Source organism: Anomaloglossus baeobatrachus, chromosome 4, assembly GCF_048569485.1.
Source record: "Anomaloglossus baeobatrachus isolate aAnoBae1 chromosome 4, aAnoBae1.hap1, whole genome shotgun sequence".
NCBI classification, from domain to species: Eukaryota; Metazoa; Chordata; class Amphibia; order Anura; family Aromobatidae; genus Anomaloglossus; species Anomaloglossus baeobatrachus.
This window is the reverse complement of record NC_134356.1, coordinates 266,620,692-266,637,516: the sequence shown is the minus strand read 5'-3', so window position 1 is coordinate 266,637,516 and position 16,825 is coordinate 266,620,692. Positions and strand designations below refer to the sequence as shown.

The 16,825-nt window shown below is 46.7% G+C and overlaps 1 protein-coding gene across 1 annotated transcript in view; it reads left to right on the top strand.

Annotated features, from left to right (window-relative positions):
• NTN4 (netrin 4) overlaps positions 1 to 16,825 on the top strand; it is a 313,859-nt gene that overhangs the window by 164,969 nt on the left and 132,065 nt on the right. The window contains exon 3 of the mRNA XM_075344817.1: positions 5,347 to 5,625. Within this exon, the coding sequence (XP_075200932.1) occupies positions 5,347 to 5,625 (279 nt within the window). The remainder of the gene's footprint in view (positions 1 to 5,346; positions 5,626 to 16,825) is intronic.

Sequence of the window (16,825 nt, the reverse complement as noted above, 5' to 3'; positions counted from 1 at the left end):
GCCTCTCATTAAACAATCTCGTATTCCCTGCTTTCCCCGCCCACAGGCGCCTATGATTGGTTGCAGTGAGACACGCCCCCACGCTGAGTGACAGGTGTCTCACTGCACCCAATCACAGCAGCCGGTGGGCGTGTCTATACTGTGCAGTGAAATAAATAATTAAATAATTAAAAAAAACGGCGTGCGGTCCCCCCAATTTTAATACCAGCCAGATAAAGCCATATGGCTGAAGGCTGGTATTCTCAGGATGGGGAGCTCCACGTTATGGGGAGCCCCCCAGCCTAACAATATCAGTCAGCAGCCGCCCAGAATTGCCGCATACATTGGATGCGACAGTTCTGGAACTGTACCCGGCTCTTCCCGATTTGCCCTGGTGCGGTGGCAAATCGGGGTAATAAGGAGTTAATGGCAGCCCATAGCTGCCACTAAATCCTAGATTAATCATGTCAGGCGTCTCCCCGAGATACCTTCCATGATTAATCTGTAAGTGACAGTAAATAACACACATTTGAAAAAATCCTTTATTAGAAACAAAAAACACTAACAAATTCCCTGGCTCACCAATTTAATAAGCCCCAAATAGCCCTCCATGTCCGACGTAATCCAGGATGGTCCAGCGTCGCTTCCAGCTCTGCTGCATGAAGGTGACCAGAGCTGCAGAAGACACCGCCGCTCCTGTCAGCTCCACGCAGCAAATGAAGAGAGCCGCGCGATCAGCTGAGCTGTCACTGAGGTTACCCGCGGCCACTGCTGGATCCTGGTAACCTCAGTGACAGCTCAGCTGATTGCGCTACTCACCTCAGTTGCCGCGTGGAGCTGACAGGAGCGGCGGTGTCTTCTACAGCTCCGGTCACCTTCATGCAGCAGAGCTGGATGCGATGCTGGACCATCGTGGATTACGTCGGACATGGAGGGCTATTTGGGGCTTATTAAATTGGTGAACCAGGGAATTTGTTAGTGTTTTTTATTTCTAATAAAGGATTTTTTCGGGTGTGTGTGTTTATTTACTGTCACTTACAGATTAATCATGGAAGGTATCTCGGGGAGACGCCTGACATGATTAATCTAGGATTTAGTGGCAGCTATGGGCTGCCATTAACTCCTTATTACCTTGATTTGCCAACGCACCAGGGCAAATCGGGAAGAGCCGGGTAGAGTCCCAGAACTGTCGCATCTAATGTATGCAGCAATTCTGGGCGGCTGCTGACTGATATTGTTAGGCTGGGGGGCTCCCCATAACGTGGAGCTCCCCATCCTGAGAATACCAGCCTTCAGCCGTATGGCTTTATCTGGCTGGTATTAAAATTGGGGGGACCGCACGCCGTTTTTTTTAATTATTTAATTATTTTTTTCACTGCACAGTATAGACACGCCCACCGGCTGCTGTGATTGGGTGCAGTGAGACACCTGTCACTCAGCGTGGGGGCGTGTCTCACTGCAACCAATCATAGGTGCCTGTGGGCGGGGAAAGCAGGGAATACGAGATTGTTTAATGAGCGGCCGGCTTTTTCAAAATAGTAAAAGCCGCCGGAGCAGTGTGAACACCGTGCCGCGCCGCGCCGGGGATCGGGGAGTATGAGAGAGGGCTACTAACTTCAGTCACTCAGGGGATTAGCGGTCACCGGTGATCCCTTCACGGGTGACCGCTAATCAGGACGCGGCACAGACAGAGCTGCAGCATGACAATGAAGTCGGGTGAAGTTCACCCGAGTTCATTCTGACAGTGCGGCTCTGTCTGTGTCTGCTGTCATCTGCCATTCAGCTCTGCTACATGGCTGTCTGTGTCTGCTGTCAGCGGCCATGTAGCAGAGCTGAATGTCAGATGATATGGTAAAAAATACGCATTACACACGCTAGTAAAATCATTAATTTATTCAGAAATAGCATCGCACTTGCGTTGCACTCGGACCTAACGTGAACTAAAATCAGCCGAGTTTTTTTCAGCCCAGTCGGACCGATTTTACTCGCATAGATGTGTTTCCAGCCTAATACAAATTTCCCACCAAATATTTGAAAACTGCTTCAACAAATGACTTTTACCTTTTTAAAAGGTAACTTCTCATGGTAAAAATGGTATAAAATCTGTTAGCAAGGTATTATAAAGCAGGAGGAGCTGATGAGATGGATGTTCATTTTTGTGGGAAATGTTTCAGTAAAACTAGTATTTTATTGATTGAAATCCCCTATGTTTATATGCGTTCAATGAGCGGTTCTACTCAATGAGTTACAGTCTTGCATGTATGACTGCATGTAGAGGTAGCTGTCATTTCCTGGAATCATGTATATTTAGAATCTGAGACTCAATCAATATAAGTTATTCGGCTCAGCTTTAACTTCTCTATACCATGCTGTCCACATATCGGACTGCTTGTGCAGCGTGACTGGTTAGGTTACTACATAGAGTCTATGTCATAGAGCTTGGCCCCAGTGAATAAGGTTAGTCTGCGTGTGGACCTATGGGTGACTAAACTGAAATTCTGCAATGTAAGAGTCATTCTTTGGATTTCTGCTGAAGTTTCACTATTTTTCCAAATTTAAAAATCTCCAACTGGACATACCTTTTTAATGGCCAATGTCAGATTTTATTTTTTTTTTATTCTGCCTTCACACTAATTTTGGTAGTGTTTATCTTTTAATCTTTTTTCTTTTCGTTTTTGTAGGCAAAATATGCTGCAGTGAGACAACAGGAAAATCTAAAGACAATACATTGCATATTTTTGTTTTGCACCAGGTTACAGTTTGGTCATATTGAAATCACAGCATTTTCTAGCTGTAGTGGTGTTTTGGTTTTTTTTTTACATTACAAATTGTGATCAAAAGTTTGGAATCCCATGATCCACTAAAGACTTGACTTAAAGGGGTTGTCCGACATAAAAATTTTTGAGTTTAAGCTAATCTGTGCTGTATTGTCATATAAAACACCCCTACATTGTTATTTTTTGTTTTCTAACTTTTGTTCCTCTTGAATTATCCCTTTATTCTCTGCAGCTCTTTGTTTACATTCAGCTCCAGCAAACTGACCACTTCCTGTGCTAAACCTCCTAGTCACAGCTGGCACTGCCCGGCCTCAGTGTCCAGCCCTTCCCCCTGCCCGCCCCCTGCACACACATTCCCTGTCAGTATATTCTGCCCCAGCATCTGACCTGTTATCACTACAGCATTGCAAATAACAGCCCCACATCGGGCTCTGCACCCCCCACCACATCGGGCTCTGCACCGCATACACACATCGGGCTCTGCACCGTATGCACACATCGGGCTCTGCACCGCACACACACATCAGGCTCTGCACCACATACACACATCGGGCTCTGCACCGCACACACACACATCGGGCTCTGCACCGCGCACACACATCGGGCTCTGCACCGCACACACACATCGGGCTCTGCACCGCACACACACATCGGGCTCTGCACCGCACACACACATCGGGCTCTGCACCACACACACGCACATCAGGGTCTGCACTGCATACACACATCAGGCTCTACACCGCATACACACATCAGGCTCTGCACCGCACACACACATCAGGCTCTGCACCGCACACACACATCAGGCTCTGCACCGCATACACATAGGGCTCTGCACTGCACACACATCAGGCTCTGCACCGCATACACATAGGGCTCTGCACCGCACACACACATCAGGCTCTGCACCGCATACATCGGGCTAGGCACCGCATACACACATCAGGCTCTGCACCGCATACACACATCAGGCTCTGCACCACACACACACATCAGGCTCTGCACCGCACACACGCACATCAGGCTCTGCACCGCACACACGCATATCGGGCTCTGCACCGCACACACGCATATCGGGCTCTGCACCGCACACACGCATATCGGGCTCTGCACCGCACACACGCACATCAGGCTCTGCACCGCACACACGCACATCAGGCTCTGCACCGCACACACGCACATCAGGCTCTGCACCGCACACACGCACATCAGGCTCTGCACCGCACACACGCACATCAGGCTCTGCACCGCACACACGCACATCAGGGTCTGCACCGCACACACACATCAGGCTCTACACCGCATACACACATCAGGCTCTGCACCGAATACACACATCAGGCTCTGCACCACACATACACATCAGGCTCTGCACCGCATACACATAGGGCTCTGCACCGCACACACACATCAGGCTCTGCACCGCATACATCGAGCTCTGCACCGCATACACACATCAGGCTCTGCACCGCATACACACATCAGGCTCTGCACCGCACACACGCACATCAGGCTCTGCACCACACACACGCACATCAGGCTCTGTACCGCAAACACACATCAGGCTCTACACCGCATACACACATCAGGCTCTGCACCGCATACACACATCAGGCTCTGCACCGCACGCACACACTGCGCTCTGCACCGACCCCCCCCATAGGGATCACATGTAGGGAGTACATACTCACCCGTCCTCGGTCCCCGCCGCTCCTGCACGTTCGCACGCTGTCTGTGCTCTGGACATATCAGCACAGTAGTGACGTCACCGCTGTCCTGAAGAGAGCACAGACAGCGGGAGGGACAGTGATGAGAAGCAGCGCTCCTTCTCATCAGCGCTTTCAAATATACCGGCATCTGTGATCTGTGATGTCGGTACATTTGAATGTGCGATCCTGAGCAGGGAGCCCGGTTCTTGAGCTGACACCATGGCAGCCTCCGCCAGGCCCCGCCCCCAGGTCACGGGTCCCACAGAAGTGCAGGGGGAGATTGCGCGGAGAGTACTGGGTGCGGGGGAATGTGTGGGAGGGTGCAGGGAAGGGGGCGGGGCTCATCGCACTGTACAGCCCAGCAGGGCGGCGACATGCTGTTTCCAGATTTGCATGTCAACATGGCCCTGCCAATGTTGACATGAAATGACCGGAAGGAGCAAAATCGCGGCAGGAGCGGTCACATGACCACTCTGTGCCGGGGGAGAGGGGTGACAGCAGGGCAGGTAAGTGCTCACTATCTACTTATCTGCCCCAATGTAGCCCAATAGGGTAATAATGAAAAAAACTTAAAATAAGCCGGATAACCCCTTTAACTTGATAACACTTGAAATAACTTTAAAAAAAACAACAAAAACACAGGCACTGAAATACTATAATTAAAAAAAAATGTAACATGAACCACTCCCTAAAAAAATTTGTCAGAGAATCTTTTTGTTTTTAAGTGCATTGCATTGTACACAAGTGTGTATGAAAGTGCTTATGTGGTCTGTTACCAGTGTAAACCTATACAATTGCAATTCATTGTCAAGTACCGTATATGCATTACTTTCTACCTAGTCTTATGTCTTACCAAGTCTTATTTATCTATATATCACTAGGTTATTTACAGAGCAATGCCTCCACCTTATACAGCTGTGGATCCCTACAGTGAGAAGGCTCAAGACTTGCTGAAGATTACAAACCTACGTGTACAGCTGCTGAAGCAACAAAGCTGTCCATGTCAGAATAAGAGCTGGGATATTAAACCACAGTCGCTAGCACACTATGCTGTTTATGACTTCATTGTTAAAGGAAGCTGCTTCTGCAACGGACATGCAGATCACTGTGTTCCAATAGATGGATTTCAACAAGCCCAGACAACCAGCAAACTCCAGGTGGTGAGTATAAAATGATTGCGCAATAGAATACAGTTCAGATTTTAATTGATACTAAAGACTAGTAACTACTCTGATACCTATTTGTAACTGTAGTTTATATTGTACAGCCTCAATTCCCAAAAGTTTAGAAGCTGTGTAGCATGCTAGGATAACAAGAAAAATTTCCATTTCCTTTGGAAAAAAAACAACTAATTTAGAAATTGATTGCAGCACCACATCTCAAAAAAGTTTGGGCATTTACATGTCTACCATTTTCTAGCATCCCTTCTTTTTACAACAGTTTGTAAACCTCTGGGAAGTGAGGAGACCAATTGCTGGAGTTTTAAGAGTGGAATGTTGTCCTATCATTGCCTGAGGTAGGATTCTTGCCAGATTTTTTGTCTTATAATGTGTGACACCCTGGACTATCAGGTCGTAACAGGGTATTGCACAATCTGCCCTCCCGTGCAATATCCACCTCCTTCTTGGTTACGGGTCCCCAACCACATGGTTTTGCCTACATCAGCTAATCAAAATCCTAGGTACACTCTGCACCACACCCACCAGACACACCAGTGGACGGCCTGAGTGGAATAGGGTCGCCCATTTGGGGGGTTGGTTAGGGGAGGTCAGGAGTGTCATGAGTAGAGAGAGTTGTAGTCTGGAAATGAAGGAGAGAGGAGGTCAGGAGCAGGGCTCCTAGGAAGCTATCTAAGTGGCAGACGGTGGTCTGGGCCTAGAGGAGCGGTCGCAAGAGATCGTGGCAAGGGGCACGGAACTGTTGAGGAGCACAGCCGGCGGCCGCCTTGCACCATCACCGGGCTGGGACCAGGGCATGACTGTGTACGTGGACCCTAGGTCAGGGAGTAGCTTCAGGCAACCTGACAATGTACCCGATGAGAACAAAGCCTTAAAGATCCGCTCTCCACCAGCTCCAAAATTGGGATACTAGCGCCACGAGGGGGGATAGGACTTTCTACTCAAACGGTCCAGAAAATCTCAACCGTGAACCCTGAGAGCAAGCTCCCACACTTAGCCATAGTGGGGAGCTGGACCCGGCAAGTTCCATACTACCGGGACCAAAAGAGAACTAAACTTAGTGCCAGGAGGCAGGTCATGGATCACCAGGCAGCACCATTGGGGACGGGACCCCAACTAGCTCCCCTCAGCAGCAGCGGTGTCCAGAACTTTGGTTTATCCAGTTGTCGGTCTCAGCTTAATGGACTGAGTGAGTACGCAAGTGACCCCTTCACACCCGACGGCACTCCCCCTCACCATCACCGAGTCCCGGGGCATTCCCCCTACCCGTGGAGGGTTCTAACACCTGGCTGCCCCATTCAATCACCCCCGGGTACTCCCAGCTGCAGCGGTGGTACTCCAAATTACCACATACCACGGGTGGCGTCACAAATTCTAACACAATCCCCTGTAAATACCTCCTTCATTTTGAGTGGTCGCACGACCCCCGGGTCCGGAGACCCCTCGAGCCACCGCGGATCTGGATCCGGGCAGCCCGGCTGCTGGCACGGGGCGGCACATAATGCACCAAATACAGTATTTTCTTTTGGTGAAAGGTCTGGACTGCAGCTGAATTCTTCTGTGAAGCCATGCTGTTATGATGGATGCACTGCCTTCCTGAAATATGCAAGGCCTTCCCTGAAATAGACATTGCCCGGATGGGAACACATGTTCTAAAATCTCAGTATAATCCTCGGCTATGATTTTATCTTTCAAGATGTGTAAACTGAATCTGCTATAAGTACTAATGCAGCCTCAGTCCATCAGAGATGCAGGAATTGTATACAGATAACAAGCTGGATGGTCCCTCTCCTCTTAAGTCCGCAGGACACTACTTTTGTTTTTTCCATAAGGGCTTGTGCGCACGTACATGCTGAAAATTCTGCAACGATTTGTTAGCACATATGCGCTTCAAATCGCTGCAGAAACACTGCGTCATGGATGCAGTGCTTCAGCAGAATAGATGCCGATTTCATGCGCTCTGGATGCAGCCTCTCCCATAAACAGAGTGGGAGCAGCATCCAAAGCGCACAAAAGAAGTGACATGCTGCATTTTTGAACGCACCGATTTGGATCAAAATTTCAGCATCCAATTCTCTGCGTTCAAAAAAGCATTGTGCGCAAGGATTATGCACTATCTTCATAGATTGTGCAGGGGACGCAGGACGCATGCATTTAAGCTGCAGTGTTAGTTAGACACAGTGTAAATGCATGCAATACACACACGTGCGCACATGCCTTAAAGAGTTTCTAATCTTGATTCATCTGAGCACACAGCAGGTTTCCATTTTTGCATCCATTTTTAATTATCTTCAACCCAGAAAAGACAGTAGCGTTTCTAGATTGTGTTGATATGTGTCTTCTTTTCTCGATAGAGCTTTCTCTTGCATTTGTGGATTGCACAGCCAACCGTTTTTACAGACCAGGATTTCTGGAAGAGTTTCTGAGCCTATGCAGTGTTTTGTTTGATCGAATCATGCTTGATTTTTAATGCAGAGTCGCCTGAGACAGAGATCACGAGCATCCAATATTGTCCATCAATCTTGCCCCATGTGCACATGGATTTCTCCAGAGTATTTTTATGATGTTATGTACTGTTTCAGCCTTTAGTTAATCCTGTCCCAACATTTTGAGATGCATTGCTGCCATCTTTTTCTTAATTAGTTAATTTTTTTTCAAGTGAAACATAAAAATGTCTAACTTTAGCCTTCTGATCTCTGTTCTATGCTCTGTTATGAGTAAAATTTAGGTGTAAGATATTTCCAAATCATTGCATTACTAATTCCATTACATTATTTTAATTGAATGTTTAGTTTTGAAATGAACCTGTCAGGTGCAATATGCACCCAAAACCATGAGCAGCTCTGGGTGCATATTGCTACTCTCTGCCTAAAGGCTGCTTTACATGCTTCAATTAATCGTGCTATCGCATTTGCGATCGTACCCGCCCCCATCGTTTGTGCGGCACGGGCAACTTGTTGCCCGTGTCGCACAATGCTGTAACCCCCCGTCACACGTACTTGCCTTCCAAACGACCTCGCTGTGAGCGGCGAACATCCACTTCCTGAAAGGGGAGGGACATTCGGCGTCACAGCGATGTCACACTGCGGACGGCCAATAGAAGCGGAGGGGCGGTGATGAGCGGGACGTAAAAATCCCGCCTACCTCCTTCCTTCAGCATTGCCAGCGGGACGCAGGAAAGCTGTGTTCATCGTTCCCGGGTTGTCACACGGAGCGATGTGTGCTGCCTCAGGAACATTGAACAACCGGACGTTCGATTTTTAGAAAATTAGCGACGTGTCAGCGATGAACGAGAAGGTGAGTATTTCTGCTCGTTCATAGCTGTCACACGCTACGATATTACTAACTATGTCGGATGTGCGTCACTTACGACGTGAACCCGCCGACATCTCGTTAGATATATCGTAGAGTGTAAAGCCCGCTTAACCGTCCATCTAGTAGCATAGATAAAGGGATCTTTAGAAAAAGTATTTCTAAAGATCTTTTATAAAGTGCTAATGAGGCCACGGACTAGTCGCAAGGGCATTAGTTCTCTTGGCCCCTTTAGCATTTTAAAACACCCCCTGTGGGCGTGCTAACATGCTAATGAATACGCAGCGTCAGAATTATCGTCATGTTCACCTCTGCTGCCACCACTGGTTTTCGGCTCAGTGAGCACGATCAGAACTTCCCCGGACTTTCGGTTATGTGCACTACACCAGATTGAAGCCGGGACGCGTACACCCGATTTCATAGTACGCATGACTGGAAGTCCAGTACTTCTTATCATGTGCACTGAGCTGAAATACAGCGTCGGGGGTGGTGGCAACAGAGAGCGGTGAGATTGACCATACATCTGACGCTGCACAATCATTAGCATGTTAGCAGGCCCATAGTGTTGTGCTTACATGCTAAGGGGGGCAACTAGCCAAGGGACATAACGCCCTTGCAACTAGTCACTGGCCTCATTAGCATATTATAAAGGATCTTTAGAAATACTTTATCTATGCTACTATATACAGGGACAATTAGGCAAGCATTAGCAATATGCACCCAGAGCTACTCGTGGTTCTGGGTGCATATTGCACCTGACAGGTTCCCCTTAACTAGGTTCTACCATTTTAGGCTCCTTTCACACTTCCGTCTTTTTGTATCAGTCACAATCCGTCGCCCTGAGTAAATACGGTAGCCTGCAAAATATTTTGCAGGTTTCAGTTTTTTCCCCATAGACTTCTATTAACGACTGATGGCCCCGCGTTGCATCCGCCGTGCGACGGATCAATTGTGGAGTGACTGATTGTCAATCCGTGAAATGACGAATTCTGGTGACTGTTCCGTCTTTTAGCAACCGAGCATGTTCAGATGTGTAAATTCCTTTCTGGGTTCTCTCTTTTTATCTCTTTCTCTCTCTTTTCTCTTTTTCTTTCTCTCGCTTTCTCTTTTTCTTTCTCTCGCTTTCTCTCTCTTTCTCTTTTACGCTCTTTCTCTTTTTCTCTCTCTGTTTCTCTCTTTTTTTTCTCTTTCTCTCTTTTTTTCTTTCTCTTGCTTTCTCTCTTTCTTTATCTCTCTCTTTCTCTCTTTTTCTTTCCCTCTCTCTTTCTCTCTTTCTCTCTCTGTTTTTTTCTCTCTCTCTCTCTGTTTTTCTCTTTTTTCTTTCTCTCGCTCTCTGTCTTTCTCTTTCTCTCTCTTTTTCTCTCTCTTTTTCTCTTTCTTTCTCTTTTTCTTTCTCACACTCTCTCTATCTTTCTTTCTCTATCTCTCTTTCTTTCTCTCTCTCGCTTTCTCTTTCTCTCTTTCTCTGTCACTCTCGCTTTCTCTCTCTCGCTTTCTCTCTCTCGCTTTCTCTCTCTCGCTTTCTCTCTCTCGCTCTTGCTCTTTCTCTCTATCGCTTTTTCGCTCACTCTCTCTTTCTTTTTTTTCTTTCTTTCTCTCTTTCTGCCCCCCCCCCCTCCCTCCCGGGATGGCTTCACATAAATCTTCCATAACAAATGACCTTTCACACAGAAAAAAAAAAATACAACAGATCCTTTTTTTTTTTTAGATCCGTTGCATCTCTTTTACAACAATCTGCGACTCATCCGTCCCATCACTCGCAAAACGGATTATGACTGATGCAAAAAAACAGAAGTGTGAATGTAGCCTTATGGAATAAAATTAGTTTTCATGACATTATTTGGCTCCAATACTACTCCAGTGTTTTGTTTTTGGTTTTTTTATAGCCCCCTGGCCCGTCACATACTCACTTTCTGATGGCTTCACCTTTTACCGACACCGCTCCAGGCTCGCAGTGCCATCTTGTGACGCAACTTCTGACTGTCCGGAAGTCAGAAGTTACGTCTCAAACTCCCAATACATCTTTTTTTTTTTACAATGTATTTTTTTTAATTGAGATTGATAAACCATCAATTGTGAACCATTTTTTGCTTCAGTCCAAGCCTACATGACTTGCAAACAAACAGCAATACATGGTAATGGCCAGTTTGAAAACTGCAAGATTACTTTTTTTTTTTTAAAGTAAAGATTGATGTGAAAAATATACATGTAACACAACAATCTGATTTAAACAATGTAATTTTCTGATGATAACTTTCCTTTTAAAAATGAGTCTGTCACTTATCTAAGAACAGCATAATGTAGGGATAGAGCCCTGATTCCAGCCCTGTGTCATTTAGGCTACTTTCACACTTGCGTTCAGCGCAGTCCGTCACTATGGAGAATAGCGCAGTCCGTTAACGCACTGCGCTATTCTCCATAGACTTGTATGGACGACGCACTGTAACGCAAGTGTCAGCGTTGCATCCGCTGGACGACGCAGCATCGTTATTTTGACGCTGCGCCGGGCGGATGGAACACTGCATGTAACGTTTTTTTTGAGCAGCGGAAACCTTTATTTTTCACTGCGCATGCTCTTTCTTTTTTTTTTTAATCACAAACTTTATTTTATTTCTCGGTGGCCGAACGTTCAGCTGATCGCCCGGCCGCCGGCATGTTATAGCGCTCAGCTGAGCGCTCGGCCGCCGGCATGTGAGAGCGCTGGGCCGCCGGCTATTAAGAGCGATCAGCTGATCGTTCTCAATAGTCGGCTGCCGGTACTGTAAAGAAGAAAAAATAAATAAATAAATAACACTTTCCGTTATTTTGTACGATCCGTAGCATTGCGTTGTGCCACTATATGCAACACATCCACACAACGCAATGCTACGGAAGCCGTCCAACGCAAGTGTGAAACTAGCCTTACTGGGTAAGAGTATCTGCACTACATCATGCTGCTCTCATATTGTGACACATTTCCTGCATACATATATAGCAGTTGGATGACAGCTAGATCTCTGAAGCTCTCCATTAAAGGAGTTGTCCGACATTAGCTTAACAAAATTTTTTGAGTTTATCTGTGCTGTATTGTCATATAAATAAAATATATTTTCTAACTTTTGTTCCTCTTGAATTATCCCTTTATTCTCTGCAGCTCTTTTTTACATTCAGCTCCAGCAAACATGACCACTTCCTGTGCAAAACCTCAGTCAGCTGTCACCACCCAGCCTCAGTGTCCAGCCCCACCCCCTGCCCGCCCCCTGCACACACATTCCCTGTCAGTATTCAGCCTCAGCACTGACCTGTTATCACTACAGCATTGCAAATAACAGCCCCACATCGGGCTCTGCACCGCACATAGAACCCTGAAGAAAAAATCTGTACAAAGACTTTGTAGTTGAAAATAGAGCCAAATTTTATTCAGTACAAAAGACAACAATCAAAGTGATAAAAAACTTTTTTTCATAGAGACAGATGGTGATAATTACCAGATGGTACCCATATACCAACCTGGCACACATTGCATGTAAAAACCAGTCAAAGAGCAAAAAACTACCCCAAACAGATGATCCAACAGAGGGGGAGTCACTTAGCATAAGGTTGTAACACCCAATGTCTGGAGTTGGATACTAAACTAGGTTCAATAGGTACGACTATAACCATTAGCACTATGCTTTAAATGTCCACTATTCTTAACCACCTACAATATAACCACTGCTGAGTGCAAAGGGCTATCCATGTGGTGAGTGGTCATTCTAAGGGAACCCCAAGCTAACCACTGGGGCTATAGATTAAAAGTGGAAAAAGTACCATACAAGAACAAAGTGATGCATACCAAACACATGGACCACCATGTGCTAAGTGGATAAAAAGCAACTACTGACTGCTAAACAGTACCCGGTGCCAATAATACTAAACAGACCAGCTACAAATGCACAAACGTGTCTCACTAGTGGCACAAGGTGACAAAACACACAGCAATATCGTACCTGAGGTATGGTATATGGGAGAGGAGCCCCGACCTATAGGTTTCGTAATTCTTCTTCCTAAGAACCAGTTGTGTTGTGTTGTGCAGTAGCAGCAAGCAGGGCAGTTGACCTGGTGCTTCACAACACCCATGCTTCAAGAAACCAAGGGAAAAATTGTGAAAACATACCCTGCTGTAACTAAATAAAAGCATAGTGCATATAAACATAGGGTACTTAGTAAACATTGTTTTTGATCAAAAAAAGCATAAAGCTATCCCACCAACGCCAAGGTGTACCCAGTTGGGATAGTACCTACACTCTCTAATATTAAAACCTTACCATGGGTCTAAAATAGGCCTCAATGTGGCTAAGGGCTGAGAGTGACCGGGTCCCAACAAGACCCATGCTTCAAGGCAGCGCCCCCATGGCTCCAAGCCACGCCGTCCCATCTACACAAAACAACCAGAACAATGGCTGCCACACAGCACCAGTACTCATAGAAAGGAGCTGTACACTCACCTTCCCCAAGCTCCCAGTGCATAAACTGGGAACCCCCGGAAGAAGAATTACGAAACCTATAGGTCGGGGCTCCTCTCCCATATACCATACCTCAGGTACGATATTGCTGTGTGTTTTGTCACCTTGTGCCACTAGTGAGACACGTTTGTGCATTTGTAGCTGGTCTGTTTAGTATTATTGGCACCGGGTACTGTTTAGCAGTCAGTAGTTGCTTTTTATCCACTTAGCACATGGTGGTCCATGTGTTTGGTATGCATCACTTTGTTCTTGTATGGTACTTTTTCCACTTTTAATCTATAGCCCCAGTGGTTAGCTTGGGGTTCCCTTAGAATGACCACTCACCACATGGATAGCCCTTTGCACTCAGCAGTGGTTATATTGTAGGTGGTTAAGAATAGTGGACATTTAAAGCATAGTGCTAGTGGTTATAGTCGTACCTATTGAACCTAGTTTAGTATCCAACTCCAGACATTGGGTGTTACAACCTTATGCTAAGTGACTCCCCCTCTGTTGGATCATCTGTTTGGGGTAGTTTTTTGCTCTTTGACTGGTTTTTACATGCAATGTGTGCCAGGTTGGTATATGGGTACCATCTGGTAATTATCACCATCTGTCTCTATGAAAAAAAGTTTTTTATCACTTTGATTGTTGTCTTTTGTACTGAATAAAATTTGGCTCTATTTTCAACTACAAAGTCTTTGTACAGATTTTTTCTTCAGGGTTCTATCTATATTCTGTATATGGCTTCCTCCATATGCTAATTATGGCACGAGACTCTTCGTGTATATTGGTATTGTTTGTTTATCTGCACCGCACATGCACACATATGGCTCTGCACCGCACACGTATGCTCTGCACCGCACACATATGGCTCTGTACCGAACACACACACATATGGCTCTGTACCGCACACTCACACATATGGCTCTGCACCGCACACGCACACATATGGCTCTGCACCGCACATGCACACATATGGCTCTGCACCACACACATATGGCTCTGCACCGCACACGCACACATATGGCTCTGCACACGCACACATATGCCTCTGCACACGCACACATATGGCTCTACACACGCACACATATGGCTCTGCACACGCACACATATGGCTCTGCACACGCACACATATGGCTCTGCACACGCACACATGGCTCTGCACACGCACACACATGGCTCTGCACACGCACACACATGGCTCTGCACACATGGCTCTGCGCACCCCCACCCCATCGGGAACACATGTAGGGAGTACATACTCACCCTTCCTCGGTCCCCGCCGCTCCTGCACGTTCGCCAGCTGTCTGTGCTCTGGACATATCTGCACAGTAGTGATGTTACCGCTGTGCTGAAGAGAGCACAGACAGCGGGAGGGACAGTGATGAGAAGCAGCGCTGCGCTGCTTCTCATCAGCACTTTCAAATGTACCGGCATCTGTGATCTGCGATGCCGGTACATTTGAATGTGCGATCCTGGGCAGAGGGCCTGGTGCTGGCGCTGACACCATGGCAGCCGCCGCCAGGCCCCTCCCCCAGGGCACGGACCCCACAGCAGTGCAGGGGGAGGTTACTGGAGAGTAAAAGAGGTGCGGGGGAATGTGTGGGAGGGTGCAGGGAAGGGGGCGGGGACTCATACTGTACCCGCCCAGCAGGGCGGCAACATGCTGTTCCACATTTGCATGTCAACATGGCCCTGCCCATGTTGACATGAAATGACCGGAAGCAGCAAAATCGCGGCAGGAGCGGTCACATGACCGCTCTGAGCCGGGGGAGAGGGGCTGACAGCAGGGCAGGTAAGTGGTCTCTATCTACTTACCTGCCCCAATGTAGCCCAATAGGGAAATAAAAAAAAAAAATCAAAGAAGCCGGATAACCCCTTTAACAAGTGTTGTTGACTGTGCCAGGCATACTTGTCAGCTTCCTCAGGCTCCCTAAACTGGAAATATGCATTTATTGATCCCTTTATACCACTCCTAACAAGCTCCTTTTAGTGGCTTAATCATTTCCTCATATGCCTAAAATTAATAGCTGTGGTCACATTATGTTGATTAAAGGGTGACTGGTAATGATGTAATGGTAGTCCTCTCAATAATCAGGTTATGCGTGAGGGGCATGATTTGCACATCTCTGCCTCCTTGGCAATGCGCAGTGAAGCCGGGTGTACTGCACATGACAAGAGAGACAGCAGTGATACAGGACTCAGTCAGCCGTTTCCACTGGCTCTGCAAATCTCGTGGCTGACTGTGTTCTTTGTCACTGCTGCCAGGTCCAATAAAAGCAGTGGGATTGCCAGTAGTGATGAGCGAGCGGGCTCGGCACTGCCACTACTCGATCGAGCATCAGAGAGCTCAGGTACACACAGAGCTCGGCCGAGTATTGCGGCTGCTCTGATATTTAGTCCGTGAAAAACGACCACAAGCACAGGATTGCTTCACTACATGATGTGTACTCTCCGAATGGCTCTCCTGGGGAATAAAACAACATACTTGGACATAGTTTGACCAAAAAACTGAAAAAAAAACAAACCCAAACCCCTCTTTCCCGACGAAAAGGCTCTGATTATGGCTGGCTGTATGTGGGGGGAGACCCAAACAGACCAATCATTGACTTTCCATATTGCTCTTACTCATGTCAAGCTTGTCCGAGCGTCTGACCAGCTTGAATCAAAAAACGAACATTAGAGCATTTTAGTGCTTGCCCATTACTAATTGCCAGTGCTTCTATGCAGTACATACAGTAGCACTCAATGAGCTCTATGTACTTGGCAAAAGAGAGACAGATGCAATGATAAACCATTTCTTTTTTCACCCCAGGGTCCCCAGCTGTGTCTGACAGCTTTGGATCTGACTTGCTACTGCTAGATTGCAGGAGCATGAGCTTTAATCTGGTGCAGTAAATTTTTATAATGGCACAGGTCGGGGGGATTAAAGCCGAAGACCAAAGCGCAATAAATATGATTGACATGTTTCATATATTCATTCCCCATCATGGTAGGACCTTTGTAAATCTCACTCATCCTGCACCATCCCTGAAGGTTTGTTTTTCTGATTCACTCAGTGCTTTCCTTTTATTACACCTCTTTTGAATGCACATGGTTAAGGTTCATTGGAGCGCCATGTCTTCTCTGGCACAGCAGCACCTCATTCTCTTCAGCATCCTTGCTACTACAAGATTGATTCTTTACGGTAGTCATTGTAATTTTTTTTTTTTTTACTTTTATATGCCAGGCAGACTATTCAATCTGTTTAATGACAAAGGTTAAAGGTAACTGGAATTACAAAACACTCTTTGGAGGTTAAAGGGAGTCAGTGAGCCCAGACTGTCAGTATAAACTAAGAATGTAGCCTTGTGTGTATGAAAATTGCACCTTTAGGCTATGTGCGCATTTTGCGTTTTTACCTG